General features: G+C 45.9%; 1 protein-coding gene across 1 annotated transcript in view; it reads right to left on the reverse strand.

Moving 5' to 3' along the window:
- Positions 1-899: 899 nt before the first annotated feature.
- LOC147121531 (androglobin-like) overlaps positions 900-16,503 on the reverse strand; it is a 127,183-nt gene continuing 111,579 nt past the window's right edge. The window contains exons 8-9 of the mRNA XM_085977881.1: positions 5,327-5,505; positions 900-1,030 (exon numbers count right to left, since the gene is read on the reverse strand). Coding sequence (XP_085834007.1) covers positions 900-1,030; positions 5,327-5,505 — 310 coding nt within the window. The remainder of the gene's footprint in view (positions 1,031-5,326; positions 5,506-16,503) is intronic.

Genomic DNA, 16,503 nt, shown 5'->3' on the forward strand with positions numbered 1-16,503 from the left:
GGGAGCTTAGCAGAAGCCGTGGGACAATTACCTAGCTCGGGCGTGGCTGAGCAGGAGATGCCCAGGCTTTGAGGCCTAGGTTATGAGGGCTTACAAAAACGGGGAAATGTAGGAAAAAGAATCTTCAGGTTTACAAATGAATTAAGTTTTTTTAAAAACAATTTTAAAACAATTTAATAAAGCACAATTTTTTTTTTGCTGGAAATGTAGGTTTGAAAAGGAAAATGCAGAAAAGCGGGAAAAAGAATGGAATCAAGATGGCGGCCACTCACTTCGGTTCAGAACGATAAGGCCCGCCCCACACACGCACCGATTGGTCGACGGTCAGGTCACCCGAAGCGTAGGATTGGTCAATCGTCCCGTCACTCGACCGGAGGAGGGGCCCGGCCGCACGCGCCAGGAACCCGCCGTACGATTTGGTCGACCTCGAGGTCACTCTATCGCTAATGAGATGCAAATGAGCGGAATGTTGAACGTTTTTTGGATACCGCGGGCGCAATTTTTGTCCGGCCGAAACGTAAATACGCCGATGACCGGTCCGTAATCGTAAGTTTTCTTTTGACATGACGCGCGTGTAGGTACGCTCTATAACTTTCGAACGTATAGAGAACAGACAGACAGACAGACAGAAGAGGTCTTATATATAGATTACTACTATTTCACTCCAATAAAATGAAAATTGATGGCTGGAACAATGCATTTGTATTACCAGTATAGCCCCTTTGCTGAACTTCCCTTCCATTGCTGCTTTGGTGGGGAGAGATGTTACTGCTAGGTTAAAAATGTCAGAGAAGTTTTGATAAAGTGCCTCCCAGTAATCTCAACAAGGAAAGTGCAGATCTGATGGAGCAAGGGCAAAAAATTACAAACCTTTAGCAACCAGGCTTCTAACTTACTTTCTATAAAAGATAAAGATATATTCCGAGAGTGTGTTCCGGCTTGCCGTTGAACGTGCTGATTTGTTTTTTGTCTTTAACATATTCTCCTTCCTTATTCTTTTTCTTCCCGACCTCTTTTAATTCCAGTTTTTCTGAGAAAATACATCATTAAAAAAAATTACTGAAAGCCCATGCACGCCTTTTTACTGCTCACTCCCGCTATCTACATTATTGTAAATCAACCTCCGGGTGTATAACAGGACAGAGATATCTGATGAGATTGCGACCATGTATATAGGATTTTCCGTATCAATCTGCCCACTTTTACAAATAATAAAGGTCTTCGGCCCACAATTCTGGCTTTGCTGTTGCATTGCTGGAAGTGAGCCGAGTTCCACCTGCTGGTGTCAGTGACGACCAGTCGAAATTGCGGGGGTCTGCGGGAAGCAGCCAACCTGGTATAGAAAGGACTGGAGTCAGATCGAAGAAAGGAGCAGCAAACTTCTATGGACCCAGCCCCTGGAATTCCTCTTGACAGAGATATGGGGGAAGGTGGGATGGGCTGTTTGGGGTCAAAGGATGGCTGGAGAACCACCATGAATGTGCTACACACTGTGTGGAGGGAGGTGGTTCAACTCCAGGACTCTTTTGCAGTGCAGTAAGAAGTTTAACAACCTCACCAGAGCAGTCAAGATAAGGGGCCTACTCCCTCTGACCCTTCTTTATACCTGTGGCATTCCTTCACTCATAGTCTTCACACTCCTCTGGGATATTACTCTGTACCTCTGATCCCTTTCTCCCATCCCGTGTCACCTGCGACCTACAAATGCACCTCACAGTAGGCCATGCATGAGCACGCTGTCCCCAACTCACCACGTTTGTCCTTTCTTGCTTTCTGACCCGGTTATAACCTTAATTTTTAACAGAACATTTTGCCCAGTATTCACTGCAATGCTCATGTCTTCTCTCTCACAGGAGGATGTGGCCCATAACCACTGCTCTCAGGCCATGGGTAGTGGTCTCCACCATGAGTCCTTATGCACGTGAAACTAGGGAGACCCTGGGAAGCCATGCGGCAAGAACCTGTTGGGATGGGGACGCGCAGGATGGTCAGTGGTTGCTGCAGGTTGGCCTGGACCATCTGCAGCCTTGCAAGTAACATTACGACACGCCTTCTAAAGCTATGGAGGAACTGTCATGATAGCCGCCAAATATCATACAATCTCTTCATTTCCTTTTCCTCTGGACAAACCTGAGCATGAAACCACTGAGGAGGAGGGGGGGGGATGAGAAAGAGGCAAGCAACATTCCACCTCTGCCCTGTCCGCCATATCCTCACCCACTCACTCTTTCTCTCACTCACCTGCCCAGAGACATCCACCCGAGGGTTGTAAATTGTTCCAATGAAGGTTTGTACTGACTAAGACACGGTTGTGCCAGGGGAGTCAGGGGTGAAAGTGGGATCTGACAGTGAGGAGAAGGGGCTGCAGGCTCTGATCTCTGGGGTCCTGCTCTGAAGAGAAGGATGCTGGATGAGCATCACACTCACACGGAGGCACTGAGGACCATCTCAGAGGACCTGTGACTGGTGAAGTCCAATACCATCCTCACTGCCAATATCTGAGGAGGATTTGACACAATGCAGCACTATCTGGAGCGGATCGTGGCATCACGAACACTCCGTCCCCAAAAGCAAGGTCTCCAGATTAGTTGGTGCATCCAACATGGATGCTTTGATCACTGGCCTTCAGGCCCTGGGGGACTGTTTGGAGAGGATGATGGCAACCAGCTTCCAAGAGCTTCTGGGCTCCATCTCCCAGGATCTAACCCATCAGGTATGCCATCCCATCCATCAGCGTGCAGTAGGATCCAGGACCCAGTACAAGTGCTGTGGCTACAGTCCACTTTCATGAACCCATTCTCTCTCCTAATGACAGCTGATATGACCTGGTCAGCCAACCATGCCACCTCAGATGCCTAGGTTGGAGGTTAGTTTGCAACAGGAGACATAGTTCCCTGTTGCTTTCTTACTGAAACTTGTTATTTCCCTAAGCAGACACCCTTTGAGACATCATCAAGGGATTGGCATGGTCTCTGGACTCTGGTGGAAGGGGCCTCCTAATTAGTCGTCTTCTCCTTTAGTGTAGCCTTAACCTGCGTGCCTCCCGCATTTCCTCTTGCACCTGCTCTGCCTCTATTATAAGGACTCATATGGGATACAGTGAGCCCCAGGGTGAGGGCTCCATGACAGAAAGGTGGAACTGGGGGTTCAACTCCCAATAATTGAGCTGTTTTTGAGTGCCTATTTGGGCACAGACTTGACACTCATTAAACTTATGCCAGGTAAAAAGGAGCTGGAAAATCCCCACGATAGTTAAAATTTAAATCCCAGTGAGGCCGTGAGCAAAAGATAAATGGGCAAATTCACCCAACACAGTCCCCGCCCCCCCCACCTCCTCCCCCCCGCCTGTAAAATAACATGCCTGAGAAACATTGTTACAGAAATATATACAGTATATATGTATTCACAGGATTAAAAGTACAAATATTATAACTGTGAAAGTACAACCATAAAAAGAATGAAAATACAAATATTAAAAGTAGGAAAGTACAAACAGTGTCATGAATTCAACAACAACCTGCATTTATATAGAATCATAGAAATGTACAGCACAGAAGGAGGCCATTCGGCCCATCATGTCTGTGCTGGCTGAAAAAGAGCTATCCAGCTTAATCCCACTTTTCAGCTCTTGGGCCATAGCTTTGTAGGTTACGGGGCTTCAAGTGCATATCCAAGTACTTTTTAAATGTGACGAGGGTTTCTGCCTCTACCACCCTTTCAGGCAGTGAATTCCAGACCCTCACCACCCTCCGAGTGAAAAAAATTCTCAACTCCCCTCTAATCCTTCTACCAATTACTTTAAATCTATGCCCCCTGGTTATTGACCTCTCTGCTAAGGGAAATAGGTCCTTCCTACCCACTCTATCTAGGCCCCTCATAATTTTATATACCTCAATTTAACCTCCCCTCAGCCTCCTCTGTTCCAAAGAAAAACAACCCCAGCCTTTCCAATCTTTCCTCATAGCTAAAATTCTCCAGTCCAGGCAACAACCTCGTAAATCTCCTCTGTACCCTCTCTAGTGCAATCATATCTTTCCTGTAATGTGGTGACCAGAACTGTACGCAGTACTCTAGCTGTGGTGTAACTAGTGTTTTATACAGTTCAAGCATAACTGCCCTGCTCTTATATTCTATGCCTCAGCTAGTAAAGGAAAGTATCCCGTATGCTTTCTTAACCACCTTATCTACCTGTCCTGCTACCTTCAGGGATCTGTGGACATGCACGCCAAGGTCCCCCTGTTCCTCTACACCGCTCAGTATCCGACCATTTATAGTGTATTCCTACTTCTAGCTCTGTGACATCGCCTGTCTTCACCCCGCCTCAGCTCCTCTGCTGCTGAAACCCGCATCCATGTCTTTGTTACCTCCAGACTTGACGATTGCAATGCTCAATGGCCGGCCACCCACCTTGCACCCTCTTTAAACTTCAGCTTGTTAGCCCTCCCCAAATACGTTACCTCACACTCCTCCGGATTGAATTCCATTTGCCACTTTTCTGTCCACCTGACCAGTCGATTGATATCTTCCTGCAGTCTACAGTCTTCTTCCTCACTATCAACCACACAGCCAATTTTTGTATCATCTGCAAACTTCTTAATCATGCCCCCTATATAATGTCTTTAACATAGCAAAAACGTTCCATAGCGCTTCACAGGAGTGTTATCAAATAATATTTGACACCGAGCCACTTAGAGATATTAGGACAGATGTCCAAAAGCTTGGTCAAAGAGGTAGGATTTAAGGAGCAACTTAAAGGAGAGGAGAGATAGAAAGGCAGAGAGGTTCAGGGAGGGAATTCCAGAGCTAAGGGCCCAGGCAACTGAAGACATGGTTGCCAATGGTGGAGCAATGAAAATCAGGGATGCAAGAGGCCAGAAATGGAGGAACGCAGAGATCTCGGGGGTGGAGGGGACTAGGGGAATTGTAGGGCTGGAGAAGGTTACAGAGATATGTAGAGGCGAGGCCTTGGAGGGATTTGAACACAAGGATGAGAATTTGAAAATGGAGATGTTGCCGGACCGGGAGCCAATGTAGGTCAGTGAGCACAGGAATGATGGGTGAACAGGACATGGTACAAGTTAGGATATGGTTAGCAGAGATTTGGATGAGCTGAAGTTTAAAGAGTGTGCAAGGTGGGTGGCCGGCCATTGAGCATTGCAATCGTCAAGTCTGGAGGTAACAAAGACATGGATGCGGGTTTCAGCAGCAGAGGAGCTGAGGCGGGGTGAAGACAGGCGATATCACAGAGCTAGAAGTAGGCGGTCTTGGGGTCAGCAATCAATTCCGGTGGCAACTTAATTTTCAAAAAGAAATGCAACAGTTGTACCTTTGGTAACTTTTTCAGCTGGTTTGGCAATGGTACTATCTATCTTCCCTTCGCTCTCTTTAATTTTTTCCATCGACTCTGTCAAAATCACTATCTCTGCAACATGTTCTTCATTTACCAAAATGAACTCTGGTACCATAGTCTTCAGAAAGGACCAGACTCTCTCAGACTGTTCGGATCTGGAAGAAATTTGCCAAAGGTAAATTGTACCCTTTGGGAACAAATCAGAAAGCATCTTTCCATATTCGCAGGTGTGTGTATGTATTAAAATATAAAAGGCACAAAAGTGTTGCCTACATTTTTAAAGCAGGTGCACAGAAGCAAAGACCTAATTCTGAAGAAAATATGAGACACCCGTTTATACAAAGACATTTTCAGTTATGTTGGCAAAAGCGTAACTACACAGAGGCATCTCACTAAAATATCACCAGAAAACAGTCTACAAAAGACTATCCGGTTTGACAGCAGTGTTTTACTACTTCACTCCTGATAATCCTGCCATAACTAATATCACTAAGTCACAGGAGATAATACTCTTCCACAATTTGTTTTCGGGGTTAGTCGGGTGTCTAACACATTGAAACCCATCTTTGTGTTTACAAGTTTCCAACTTAATCAACTGAGAAATTCACACATGTAGAATTTACCTGAAATGGTATTTACCGTGGAACAACAATTTGCATTTATATAGCGTCTTTAATGTAGTAAAACGTCCCAAGGCACTTCACAGGAGCGTTACCAAACAAAATCTGACACTGAGCCAATAAGGAGATATTAGGACAGGTGACAAAAAGCTTGGTCAAAGAGGTAGGTTTTAAGGAGCATCTTAGAAAGGAGAGAGAGGTAGAGAGGTGGAGAGGTTGAGAGGTTTAGAGAGGAAATTCCAGAGCTTAGGGCTTAGGTAGCTGAAGGCACGGCCGCCAATGGTGGAGCGATGAAAATCGGGGATACGCAAAAGGCCAGAATTGGAGGAGTGCAGAGATCTCAGAGAGTTTATGGAGGTTACAGAAAGAGTACTGCTGAGCTTTAATCAGATAGTATTGTGCAGTCTCTCAGCACAGTGCACAGGTAAGTTTCCAGCTGCTCGTCTAGCCGGTTCCAGCCTACTCATTAGAGCATTGGCTTGGCAGTTATCTGAAGCCAAGTCAGAAGACTCCCATTCCCCAGTCAATGGTCTACCTCTCCAGGTCCTCTCAACCTCTCCACCTCTCTCTCCTTCTTTCTAAGATGCTCCTTAAAACATAGAAACATAGAAGATAGGAGCAGGAGTAGGCCATTCGGCCCTTTGAGCCTGCTCCACCATTCAATGAGATCATGGCTAATCATCCAAATTCAGTACCCTGTCGCTGCCTTCTCCCCATATCCCTTGATCCCTTTAGCCTCAAGAAATATATCCAACTCTTTCTTGAATATATTTAATGAACTGGCCTCCACCGCCCTCTGTGGCAGAGAATTCCACAGGTTCACCACTCTCTGGGTGAAGAAATTCCTCCTCATTTCAGTCTTAAATGGCTTACCCCTTATCCTTAGACTATGACCCCTGGTTCTGGACTCCCCGGCCATCCGAAACATCCTTCCTGCATCTAGTCTGTCCAGACCTGACAGAATTTTATAGGTTTCGATGAGATCCCCTCTCAATCTTCTAAACTCCAGTGAGTATAAGCCCAATCGACACAATCTCTCCTCATACGTCATTCCTGCCATCCCAGGTATCAGCCTGGTGATTCTTCGCTGCACTCCCTCCATGGCAAGAACGTCCTTCCTCAGGTAAGGTGACCAAAACTGCACACAATACTCAAGGTGCGGTCTCACCAAGGCCCTGTACAACTGTAGCAAGACATCCTTGTTCCTGTACTCGAACCCTCTTGCTACGAAGGCCAACATACCATTTGCCTTCTTAACCGCCTGCTGCACCTGCATGCTTACCTTCAGCGACTGGTGCACAATAACACCCAGGTCTCTTTGCACTTCCCCTTCTCCCAATCTATTGCCATTCAAATAATAATCTGCCTTCCTGTTTTTGCCACCAAAGTGGATAACCTCACATTTATCCACATTATAGTGCATTTGCCATGTTTCTGCCCAATCACCCAACCTGTCCAAATCGTACTGGAGTTTCACGACATCCTCCTCACAGCTTACCCTCCCACCCAGCTTTGTGTCGTCTGCAAATTTGGAGATATTACATCCAATTCCCTCGTCCAGATCATTAATATATATTGTGAACAGCTGGGGTCCTAGGACCGATCCTTGTGGTACCCCACTAGTCACTGCCTGCCACTCGGAAAACGACCCGTTTATTCCAACTCTTTGCTTTCTGTCCGCCAACCAGTTCTCTATCCAAGTCAATACCTTGCCCCCAATCCCATGTGCCTTAATTTTGCATGCTAATCTCTTACGTGGGACCTTATCGAAAGCCTTCTGAAAGTCCAAATACACCACATCCACTGGTTCTCCCTTATCTATTTTACCAGTTACATCCTCAAAAAATTCCAGTAGATTAGTCAAGCATGATTTACCTTTTGTAAATCCATGTTGACGTTGTCCGATCCTGTCACTGCTTTCCAAGTGCTCTGCTATTACATCTTTTACAATGGACTCTAGCATTTTCCCCACTACCGATGTCAGGCTTACCGGTCTATAATTCCCCGCTTTTTCTCTACCACCTTTTTTGAATAGTGGGGTAACATTAGCTACCCTCCAATCCATGGGTACTGTTACAGAGTCTATCGAGTTCTGAAAGATGACCAGCAATGCATCTACTATCTCTAGGGCCACTTCCTTAAGTACCCTGGGATGTAGACCATCAGGCCCTGGGGATTTATCGGCCTTCAGTCCCATCAATTTTCCTAACACCATTTCCCTACAAATACTGATTTCTTTCAGTTCCTCCCTTTCATCAGACCCTATGTTCCCCGACATCTCTGGGAGGTTATTTGTGTCCTCCTTTGTGAAGACAGAACCAAAGTATGTATTTAGTTGGTCTGCCATTTCCTTGTTTCCCATTATAAATTCCCCTGATTCTGACTGTAAGGGACCTACGCTTGACTTCACCAATCTTTTTCTCTTCACATATCTATAAAAGCTTTTACAGTCAGTTTTTATGTTCCCTGCTAGCTTACTCTCATATTCTATTTTCCCTTTCTTAATTAATCCCTTTGTCCTCCTTTGTTGACTCCTAAACTGCTCCCAATCCTCAGGGTTATTGCTTTTTCTAGCCAATTTATATGTCCTCTCCTTGGATCTTATGCTATCCCTAATTTCCCTTGTTAGCCATGGTTGAGTCACCTTTTTTGTTTTATTTTTATGCCAAATTGGGATGAACAATTTCTGTTGCTCATCCATTCGGTCTTTGAATGTTTGCCATTGCCTATCCACCGTCAACCCTTTGAGTGCCATTCCCCAATCAATCCTACCCAACTTGCTCCCCAGACCATCGTAGTTTCCTTTATTTAAATTGAGGACCCTTGTCTCTGAGTCAACTACTTCATTCTCCATCTTAATGAAGAATTCGATCATATTATGATCGCTCCGACCCAAGTGGCCTCGTACAACAAGATTGCTAATTAATCCTTTCTCATTACATAATACCCAGTCTAAGATGGCCTGATCTCTGGTTGGTTCCTCGACATATTGGTCCAGGAAACCATCCCGTAAACACTCCAGGAATTCCTCCTCCACAGTATTGTTACTAATTTGGTTGGCCCAATCTATATATAGATTAAAGTCACCCATGATGACTGCTGTGCCCTTATTGCACGCTTCTTTAATTTCCTTTTTAATGCCATCCCCAACCTCCGCCTTACTGTTTGGAGGTCTATATACCACTCCCACTAATGTTTTTTTCCCCCTTAGTATTTCTCAATTCTACCCATACAGATTCCACATCATCAGAGCTAATATCCTTCATTGCAATTGTATTAATCCCTTCTTTAACCATTAATGCTACCCCACCTCCCTTTCCTTTTTGCCTATCTTTCCTGAATATCAAATACCCCTGGATGTTGAGTTCCCAGTCTTGGCCATCCTTGAGCCACGTTTCCGTAATCCCAACCAAATCATATTCATTTACCTCTATTTGCGCAGCTAATTCATCCACCTTATTACAACTGCTCCTCGCATTAAGACACAAAGCCTTCAGGCTTGTTTTTTTAACGCTCTTAGACCTATTAGAATTATTATTTACTGTGGCCACGTTTGATTTAAACCGTTGATTTCTCTGACTGCCACTTTTGTTTTTCTCCTTCCTATCTTTTGCTTTTATCCCTGTTTTCCTTTCCTCTGTCTCCCTGCTCAGGTTCCCAACCCCCTGCCATTTTAGTTTAAACCCCCCCAAACAGTGCTAGCAAACCTCCCCGCAAGGATATTTGTCCCACTCTGGTTCAGGTGCAACCCGTCCGACTTGGACAAGTCCCACCTTCCCCAGAAGCAGGCCCAGTGATCCAGGAAACTAAAGCCCTCCCTCCTGCACCAACTCTTTAGCCATGCATTCATCTGCTCTATCCTCCTATTCCTATACTCACTAGCACGTGGCACCGGGAGTAATCCAGAGATTACAACCTTTGAGGTCCTACTCTTTAATCTGCTACCCAGCTCCCTAAATTCTTGCTGCAGGACCTCATCCCTCTTCCTACCTATGTCGTTGGTCCCAATGTGAACCACGACCTCTGCCTGTTCACCCTCCCCCTTCAGAATGCCCTGCAGCCGTTCAGTGACATCCTTGACCCTGGCACCAGGGAGGCAACAAACCATCCTGGAGTCACGTCTATGGCCACAGAAATGCCTATCTGTTCCCCTTACGATAGAATCCCCTACCACTATTGCTCTCTCACTCTTTTTCCTCCCTTCCTGACCAGCAGAAGCACCCCTGGTGCCAGGAAGTTGGCTGCTGCTGCCTTCCCCTGGTGAGTCATCCCCCTCAACAGTATCCAAATTGGTATACCTGTTTGAAAGGGGGATGGCCACAGGGGTCCCCTGCACTACCTGCCTGCTTCTATTGCTCCGCCTGGTGGTCATCCACCTTATTACGAATGCTCCTCGCATTAAGACACAAAGCCTTCAGGCTTGTTTTTTTTAACACTCTTAGACCTTTTAGAATTATTGTTTACTGCGGCCATGTTTGATTTACACCCTTGATTTCTCCGACTTCCACTTTTGCTTTTCTCCTTCCTGTCTTTTGCTTCTATCCTTGCTTCCCTTTCCTCTGTCTCCCTGCACAGGTTCCCAACCCCCTGCCATTTGAGTTTAAACCCTCCCCAACAGCACTAGCAAACACTCCCCCTAGGATATCAGTCCTGGTCCTGCCCAGGTACAAACTGTCCAGTTTGTACTGGTCCCACCTCCCCCAGAACCAGTTCCAATGTCCCAGGAATTTGAATCCCTCCCCCTTGCACCATTCTTCTAGCCACGTATTCATCTGAAATATCCTTCTATTTCAACTCTGACTAGCATGTGGCACTGGTAGCAATCCTGAGATTACTACCTTTGAGGTCCTACTTTTTAATTTACCTCCTAACTCCCTATATTCAGCTTTTAGGACCTCATCCCGTTTTTTTACCTATATCGTTGGTACCTTATGCACCACGACAATTGGCTGTTCACCCTCCCCCTCCAGAATGCCCTGCAGCCGCTCTGAGACATCCTTGACCCTTGCACCAGGGAGGCAACACACCATCCTGGAGTCTCATTTGCGGCCGCAGAAACATCTATCTATTCCCATTACAATAGAATACCCTGTCACTATAGCTCTTCCGCTCTTTTTCCTCCTTTCCTGAGCAGCAGAAGCACCCCTGGTGCCAGGAAGTTGGCTGCTGCTGCCTTCCCCTGGTGAGTCATCCCCCTCAACAGTATCCAAATTGGTATACCTGTTTGAAAGGGGGATGGCCACAGGGGTCCCCTTCACTACCTGCCTGCTTCTATTTCTCCGCCTGGTGGTCACCCATTTCCCTTCTGCCTGTGCAGCCCTACCCTGCGGCGTGACCAACTCATCAAACGTGTAATCCATGACCCTCTCAGCATCGTGAATGCTCCACAACCCATCCATCCGCAGCTCCAGCGCCTCAATACGGCCCGTTAGTAGCTGCAGCTGGATGCATTTCTGGCACACGTGGTCGTCAGGGACACTGGCAGCGTCCCTGAGTTCCCACATAGAGCAAGAGGAGCATAACACGGGGCTGGGCTCTTCTGGCATGACTTATCCCTTTCATTAATTTAAATTAATTCAATACCACCAATTAAAGATATACTCTAGGTAACTATCTAAACCTACCTCTTTGACCAAGCTTTTTGTCATCTGTCCTAATATCGGCTCTGTGTCAAATTTTATTAATGAGCCAGGCTGGCTGGTCAATCATGGATCATGCCCAGGAGTATTGTGGGCCTGCCGGGCTCAGGTATTGAATCAACAAGCCCACCTCAAAGGCTTGATTTGGTTCCCATCTCCTATCACCAACCCTACCATTTTGGAGTTAACCCCACCTTGGTTCAGAGCCCTTAGGCATAATCCATTAGCACATGTGAAACCCAGGACATAACGGAGGGGTGCATTTTTGGCAAAAAAGAGAAGAGTTTTAGGGAGGGCATTGGCCTACATCGACCTGGCACTCAGTCTCAAAGTAAAATATAAAAGAACTTCCATTTGTATAGCACCTTTCACGACCTCTGGATGTCCCAAAGTGCATAACAGCCAATTCTGAAGTGTAGTCACTGCTGTAATGTAGGAAACTCAGCAGCCAATTTGCACATAAGGTTTCACAAACAGCAATGTGATAATTATCAGATAATCTGTTTTAGTGATGTTGATTGAGGGATAAATATTGGTCAGGACACCAGGGAGAACTCCCCTGGTGTTCTTTGTAATAGTGCCATGGAATCTTTTCGTCTACCTGAGAGGGCATACAGGGCCTCAGTTTAACATCTCATCCAAAAGACAGCTCCACTGTCAGTGCAGCACACCCTTGGTACTGCACTGAAGTGTCAGCTAGATTTTGTGCTCAAGTCTCTGGAATGGTGCTTGAACCCACAACCTTCTGATTCAGAGGCGAGAGTGCTACCAATTGAGCCACGGCTAACACTTTAGTAGCCGCATCTCCTTGGCCCATAGGAAGACTTGGGTTAAGTAGTTGGTGACGAGCACTCCCTCAGCACTGCACTGGAGTGTCAGCCTAGCTTTATGTGCTCAAGTCCCTGGAGTGGGACTTGAACCCACAACCTTCTGTCTCAGAGGCGAGGGTGCTACCCACTGAGCCACATGCTCCACATGAGCCTCCTACAACCTTACTTCATCTCACCCTATCAACATATCCTATTTGTTTCTCCCTCAGGTACTTATCTCGATTCCCTTTAAATGCATCTATGCTATTCACCTCAACCACCATCTGGTAGCGAGTTCCACATTCTAACCACTCTTGTGGTGGGAATGGCTTTTGGAGTTTCTTTTACTCACCTGCAAGCCTGTGTACATTTGGAATAAGCCAATGACTGTAGATCCAATGTTTCCCACGCCCCTATATCTGTCTGAGTAACAGTACAGTTGTAGAAGTATCGCTTAACATACACCCATTCGACTTATACAACAACCTTCCTTTAAGGCGGAAGAAATAGGTGAAATGCTCGGGGTCTTCCTTAATGCAGACAGAAGAAGCCAGAAAACTAGCAAAAGCTGGCCAACAGCTTCAAGAAAGCTGAAGCAGCCCCCAAAAGACTGACAGCTGAAGAATGGCCCTCACACACAAAACGGGTAGTTATATGGGTATTTTACCTTAAACACTACATCCCTTCAATTGTATCAGAGGAAAACAAAAAATGACAAGGTCTGAGGGAGCAATCGAAATGTTGAAGGGAATAGAATTTGTGGAGCATTTCTTAGAGGGAAGATATCTTGGAATCTGCTTCCCAAAAAATATATATTTATATTAATTTTAAGCACTTTTACACTTACACAATGAATATAGTTCTAATTAAATAAGGAAAAATGTGACATTTGGGTTTTCAGATCATCATTTACTCAAAAATTACTCTCCAAAATTCATTCCCTCCACAGACTTAGTTCATAAATATTCACATCCAACTTCCACCGTTTCCAGAAACACTCCTTCTTCTGCAACCCTCCCAGTTCATATGAGCACACTACTCCCTCTGGCTCTCCAGTTCAACCCAGCACTTTTATCATGCTCCAATCCAGTTAAGCTCTCACTCTTCTTCCATGTTCCCCAAGCAAATACTCTTCCCTCTTCTCCCTCAGAGTTTATGTTTACACCCAGTCCCCACAACCCCACCAGTTATTGCTGACACGCTCTCATCCCCAATCCCTCACAGTTAATGCTGACACTCTCCTTTACAGCAAGGAGGTTGTGTATAAGAGTAAGTAAGTCTTGCTGCAATTATTTGGGCTTTGGTGAGACCACACCTGGAGTACTGTGCACAGTTTTGGTCTCCCTACCTAAGAAAGGATATACTGGCCTGAGAGCGGGTGCAACAAAGCTTCACTAGATTGACTCCTGGGATGAGGGGGTTGTCCTATGAGGAGAGATAGTGTAGAATGGGCCTATATGCTCTGGAGTTAAGAAAAATGAGAGGTGATCTCATTGAAATATATAAAATTCATACAGGGCTTGACAGGGTACAGGCAGAGAGGCTGTTTACACTGGCTGGAGGGTCTAGAATAAAGGGTCATAGTCTCAGGATAAGGGGTTGGCCACTTAGGAGGGAGATGAGGAGAAATTTATTCTCTCAGAGGGATGTGAATCTTTGGAATTCTCCACACCAGAGGGCTGTGGGTGCTCAGTCGTTGAGTTTACTCAAGACAGAGATCGATAGATTTTTGGGGACTAAGTGAACCAAGTGATATGGGAAGAGGTCGGGAAAGTGAAGTTGATGTAAAAGTTCAGCAGTGATCTTACTGAGTGATGGAGCAGACTCAAGGGGCTGTATGGCCCACTCCTGCTCCTACTTCTTACGTTCTTATGTTCTCTCCTCTGCACTCAGTCACAGTAAATGCTAACATTCTCCCTCCCCACTCTCATTTAATGCTGACAGACTCCCTCCCCACTCCCTCACAGTTAATGTTGACACTCTTTCCCTCCACACACACTCAGTTAATGCTGACAATCTCTCCCTCCCCACACTCCCACAGTTAATACTGACACTCTCTCCTCCCCACTCCCTCTCAATTAAAGCTGACACTCTCTCCTCCCCACTCTCAGTTAATGCTGACACTCTCTCCTCCCCACTCCCACACAGTTAAAGCCGACACTCTCTCCTCCCCACTCCCACACAGTTAATGCTGACACTCTTATTATGTCCATGTGTAACTGAGACACGGACTGCAGGAGTTGGTTACAACAGGTGTTTACTGAGTGGAGACAAAACTGGAACTACTATGCAAAGTTACTGCACAGGCTTAAATACAGGGGTGGTCACTACTGGTACTGCAGTATACAGGGGCTGCAGAATATAGTTCCTTCTGCAAAGTACATACACTACAATTCCTCCCCTTTTAGCTAAACAGTACATAACATTCGATTAATAATTAAATAACATTTAAAATTACAGTTGCTAGATACATTAGCTGAAGTTAAGCAATTATAAGTTCAGTCTTTGAGGAGGCTTCCTGATTCTGTCTGGATAACGCCTCTTTGGGGTATCCGGTTCTTCTGGCAAAGTTGATTCGGGATCAACGTCGTTGTTTGGTTCGTCTGCTTCCAATATCACCGATTCTGAGGTAGATGCAATTGGTACTTCGGTTTCATCACCAGGTGTATCGGATCGTGGTGTGGAATTGACATTTTCCAGTGACTCTAGAATCTGGTCAGCATGGCGTCTTACAATGCTCTCTCCAACGTCCACGGTATACATTAGAGGTCCTTGCCGTGTGCAGATCGTTCCTGGCTGCCATTTCTCTGTGCGGTAGTCCCGGGCCAAAACTGGTTGACCTATCTTGAAACTCCTGGTTGGCCTTTCATTCATATTCTGAAACTGCCTGTTCTCCACATCTCTTCTGATGTTTGGCTTAACCAAATCCAAGCGGCATCTTAGTCTTCGATTGAAGAACATCATGGCTGGAGTTTGGTTGGTAACCGCATGTGTCGCATTCCGGTAGGCAAACAAGAAGTTATCCACCTTGTGTTGCAGGGGTATGTCTTCATTACACATTGCCTTGATAGCCTTCTTGAATGTTTGAACGAACCTCTCAGCCAATCCATTGGTGGCTGGATGATATGGGGCGGATGTGTAATGCTTAACACCATTGTTCTTTAAGAACCTCCGGAACTCTTCAGATACAAACTGTGGTCCATTGTTGGAGCAAATCTGTTCAGGCAGCCCATTTCTGGCGAATATGGTTCGTAAGACTGTGATAGTTTTTTCTGTGGTGGTTGAGGACATTTTTATTACCTCTGGCCACTTTGAATGTGCATCCACCGCAATTAAAAACATCGAGTCCATAAATGGACCAGCAAAATCAATGTGCACCCTTTGCCATGGAGATGAGGGCCACTCCCATGGATGTAGAGGGGCTTGTGGTGGGGCGTTTTGGACCTTCTGGCATCCTGTACAGCTCTTGGTCATCTCTTCGATTTCTCTATCGATTCCCGGCCACCACACAAACGCTCTGGCTAAGTTCTTCATTTTTACCCCTCCCAGATGACCCTCATGAAGCTCATTGAGCACTCTATCCTTCAATTTGGTTGGAATTGCTACTCTAGATCCACACATCAAGGTTCCTCTGCACACTGACAGCTGTTCTCTTCTCGGCGAGAATGCTGGCAGCAGTGGTTCGCCATGTGCTGGCCAGCCCTTCACCGTTAAATCATAGACCCTGGAGAGTGTCGGGTCATTTCATGTTTCCTTTTCTATGTTTGCATTCGTCACAGGTAGACATTCGACTATGGTCGAGTGGAATATCTCCACAGGATCCACTGCAGGTGCTTCTTCCACCGTCGGCAACGGTAGGCGCGACAATCCATCAGCATTCCCATGCTGTTTAGTTCCTTTGCACTCGATGTCATATTGGTGTGCCCCTAGGAAAAGGGACCACCTCTGTAGCCGTTGTGCTGTCATTATCGGGACGCCCTTCTGAGGGTTGAAAATGGAGACAAGAGGTTGATGATCAGTTAGTAGAGTAAATTTCTGACCGTGCAGGTAGTGATTGAACTTCTTCACCCCCCACACCAGGCTGA

This window comes from Somniosus microcephalus, chromosome 3, assembly GCF_052327205.1.
Source record: "Somniosus microcephalus isolate GS21.2 chromosome 3, FLI_Smic_1.0, whole genome shotgun sequence".
In the NCBI taxonomy this organism is placed as follows: Eukaryota; Metazoa; Chordata; class Chondrichthyes; order Squaliformes; family Somniosidae; genus Somniosus; species Somniosus microcephalus.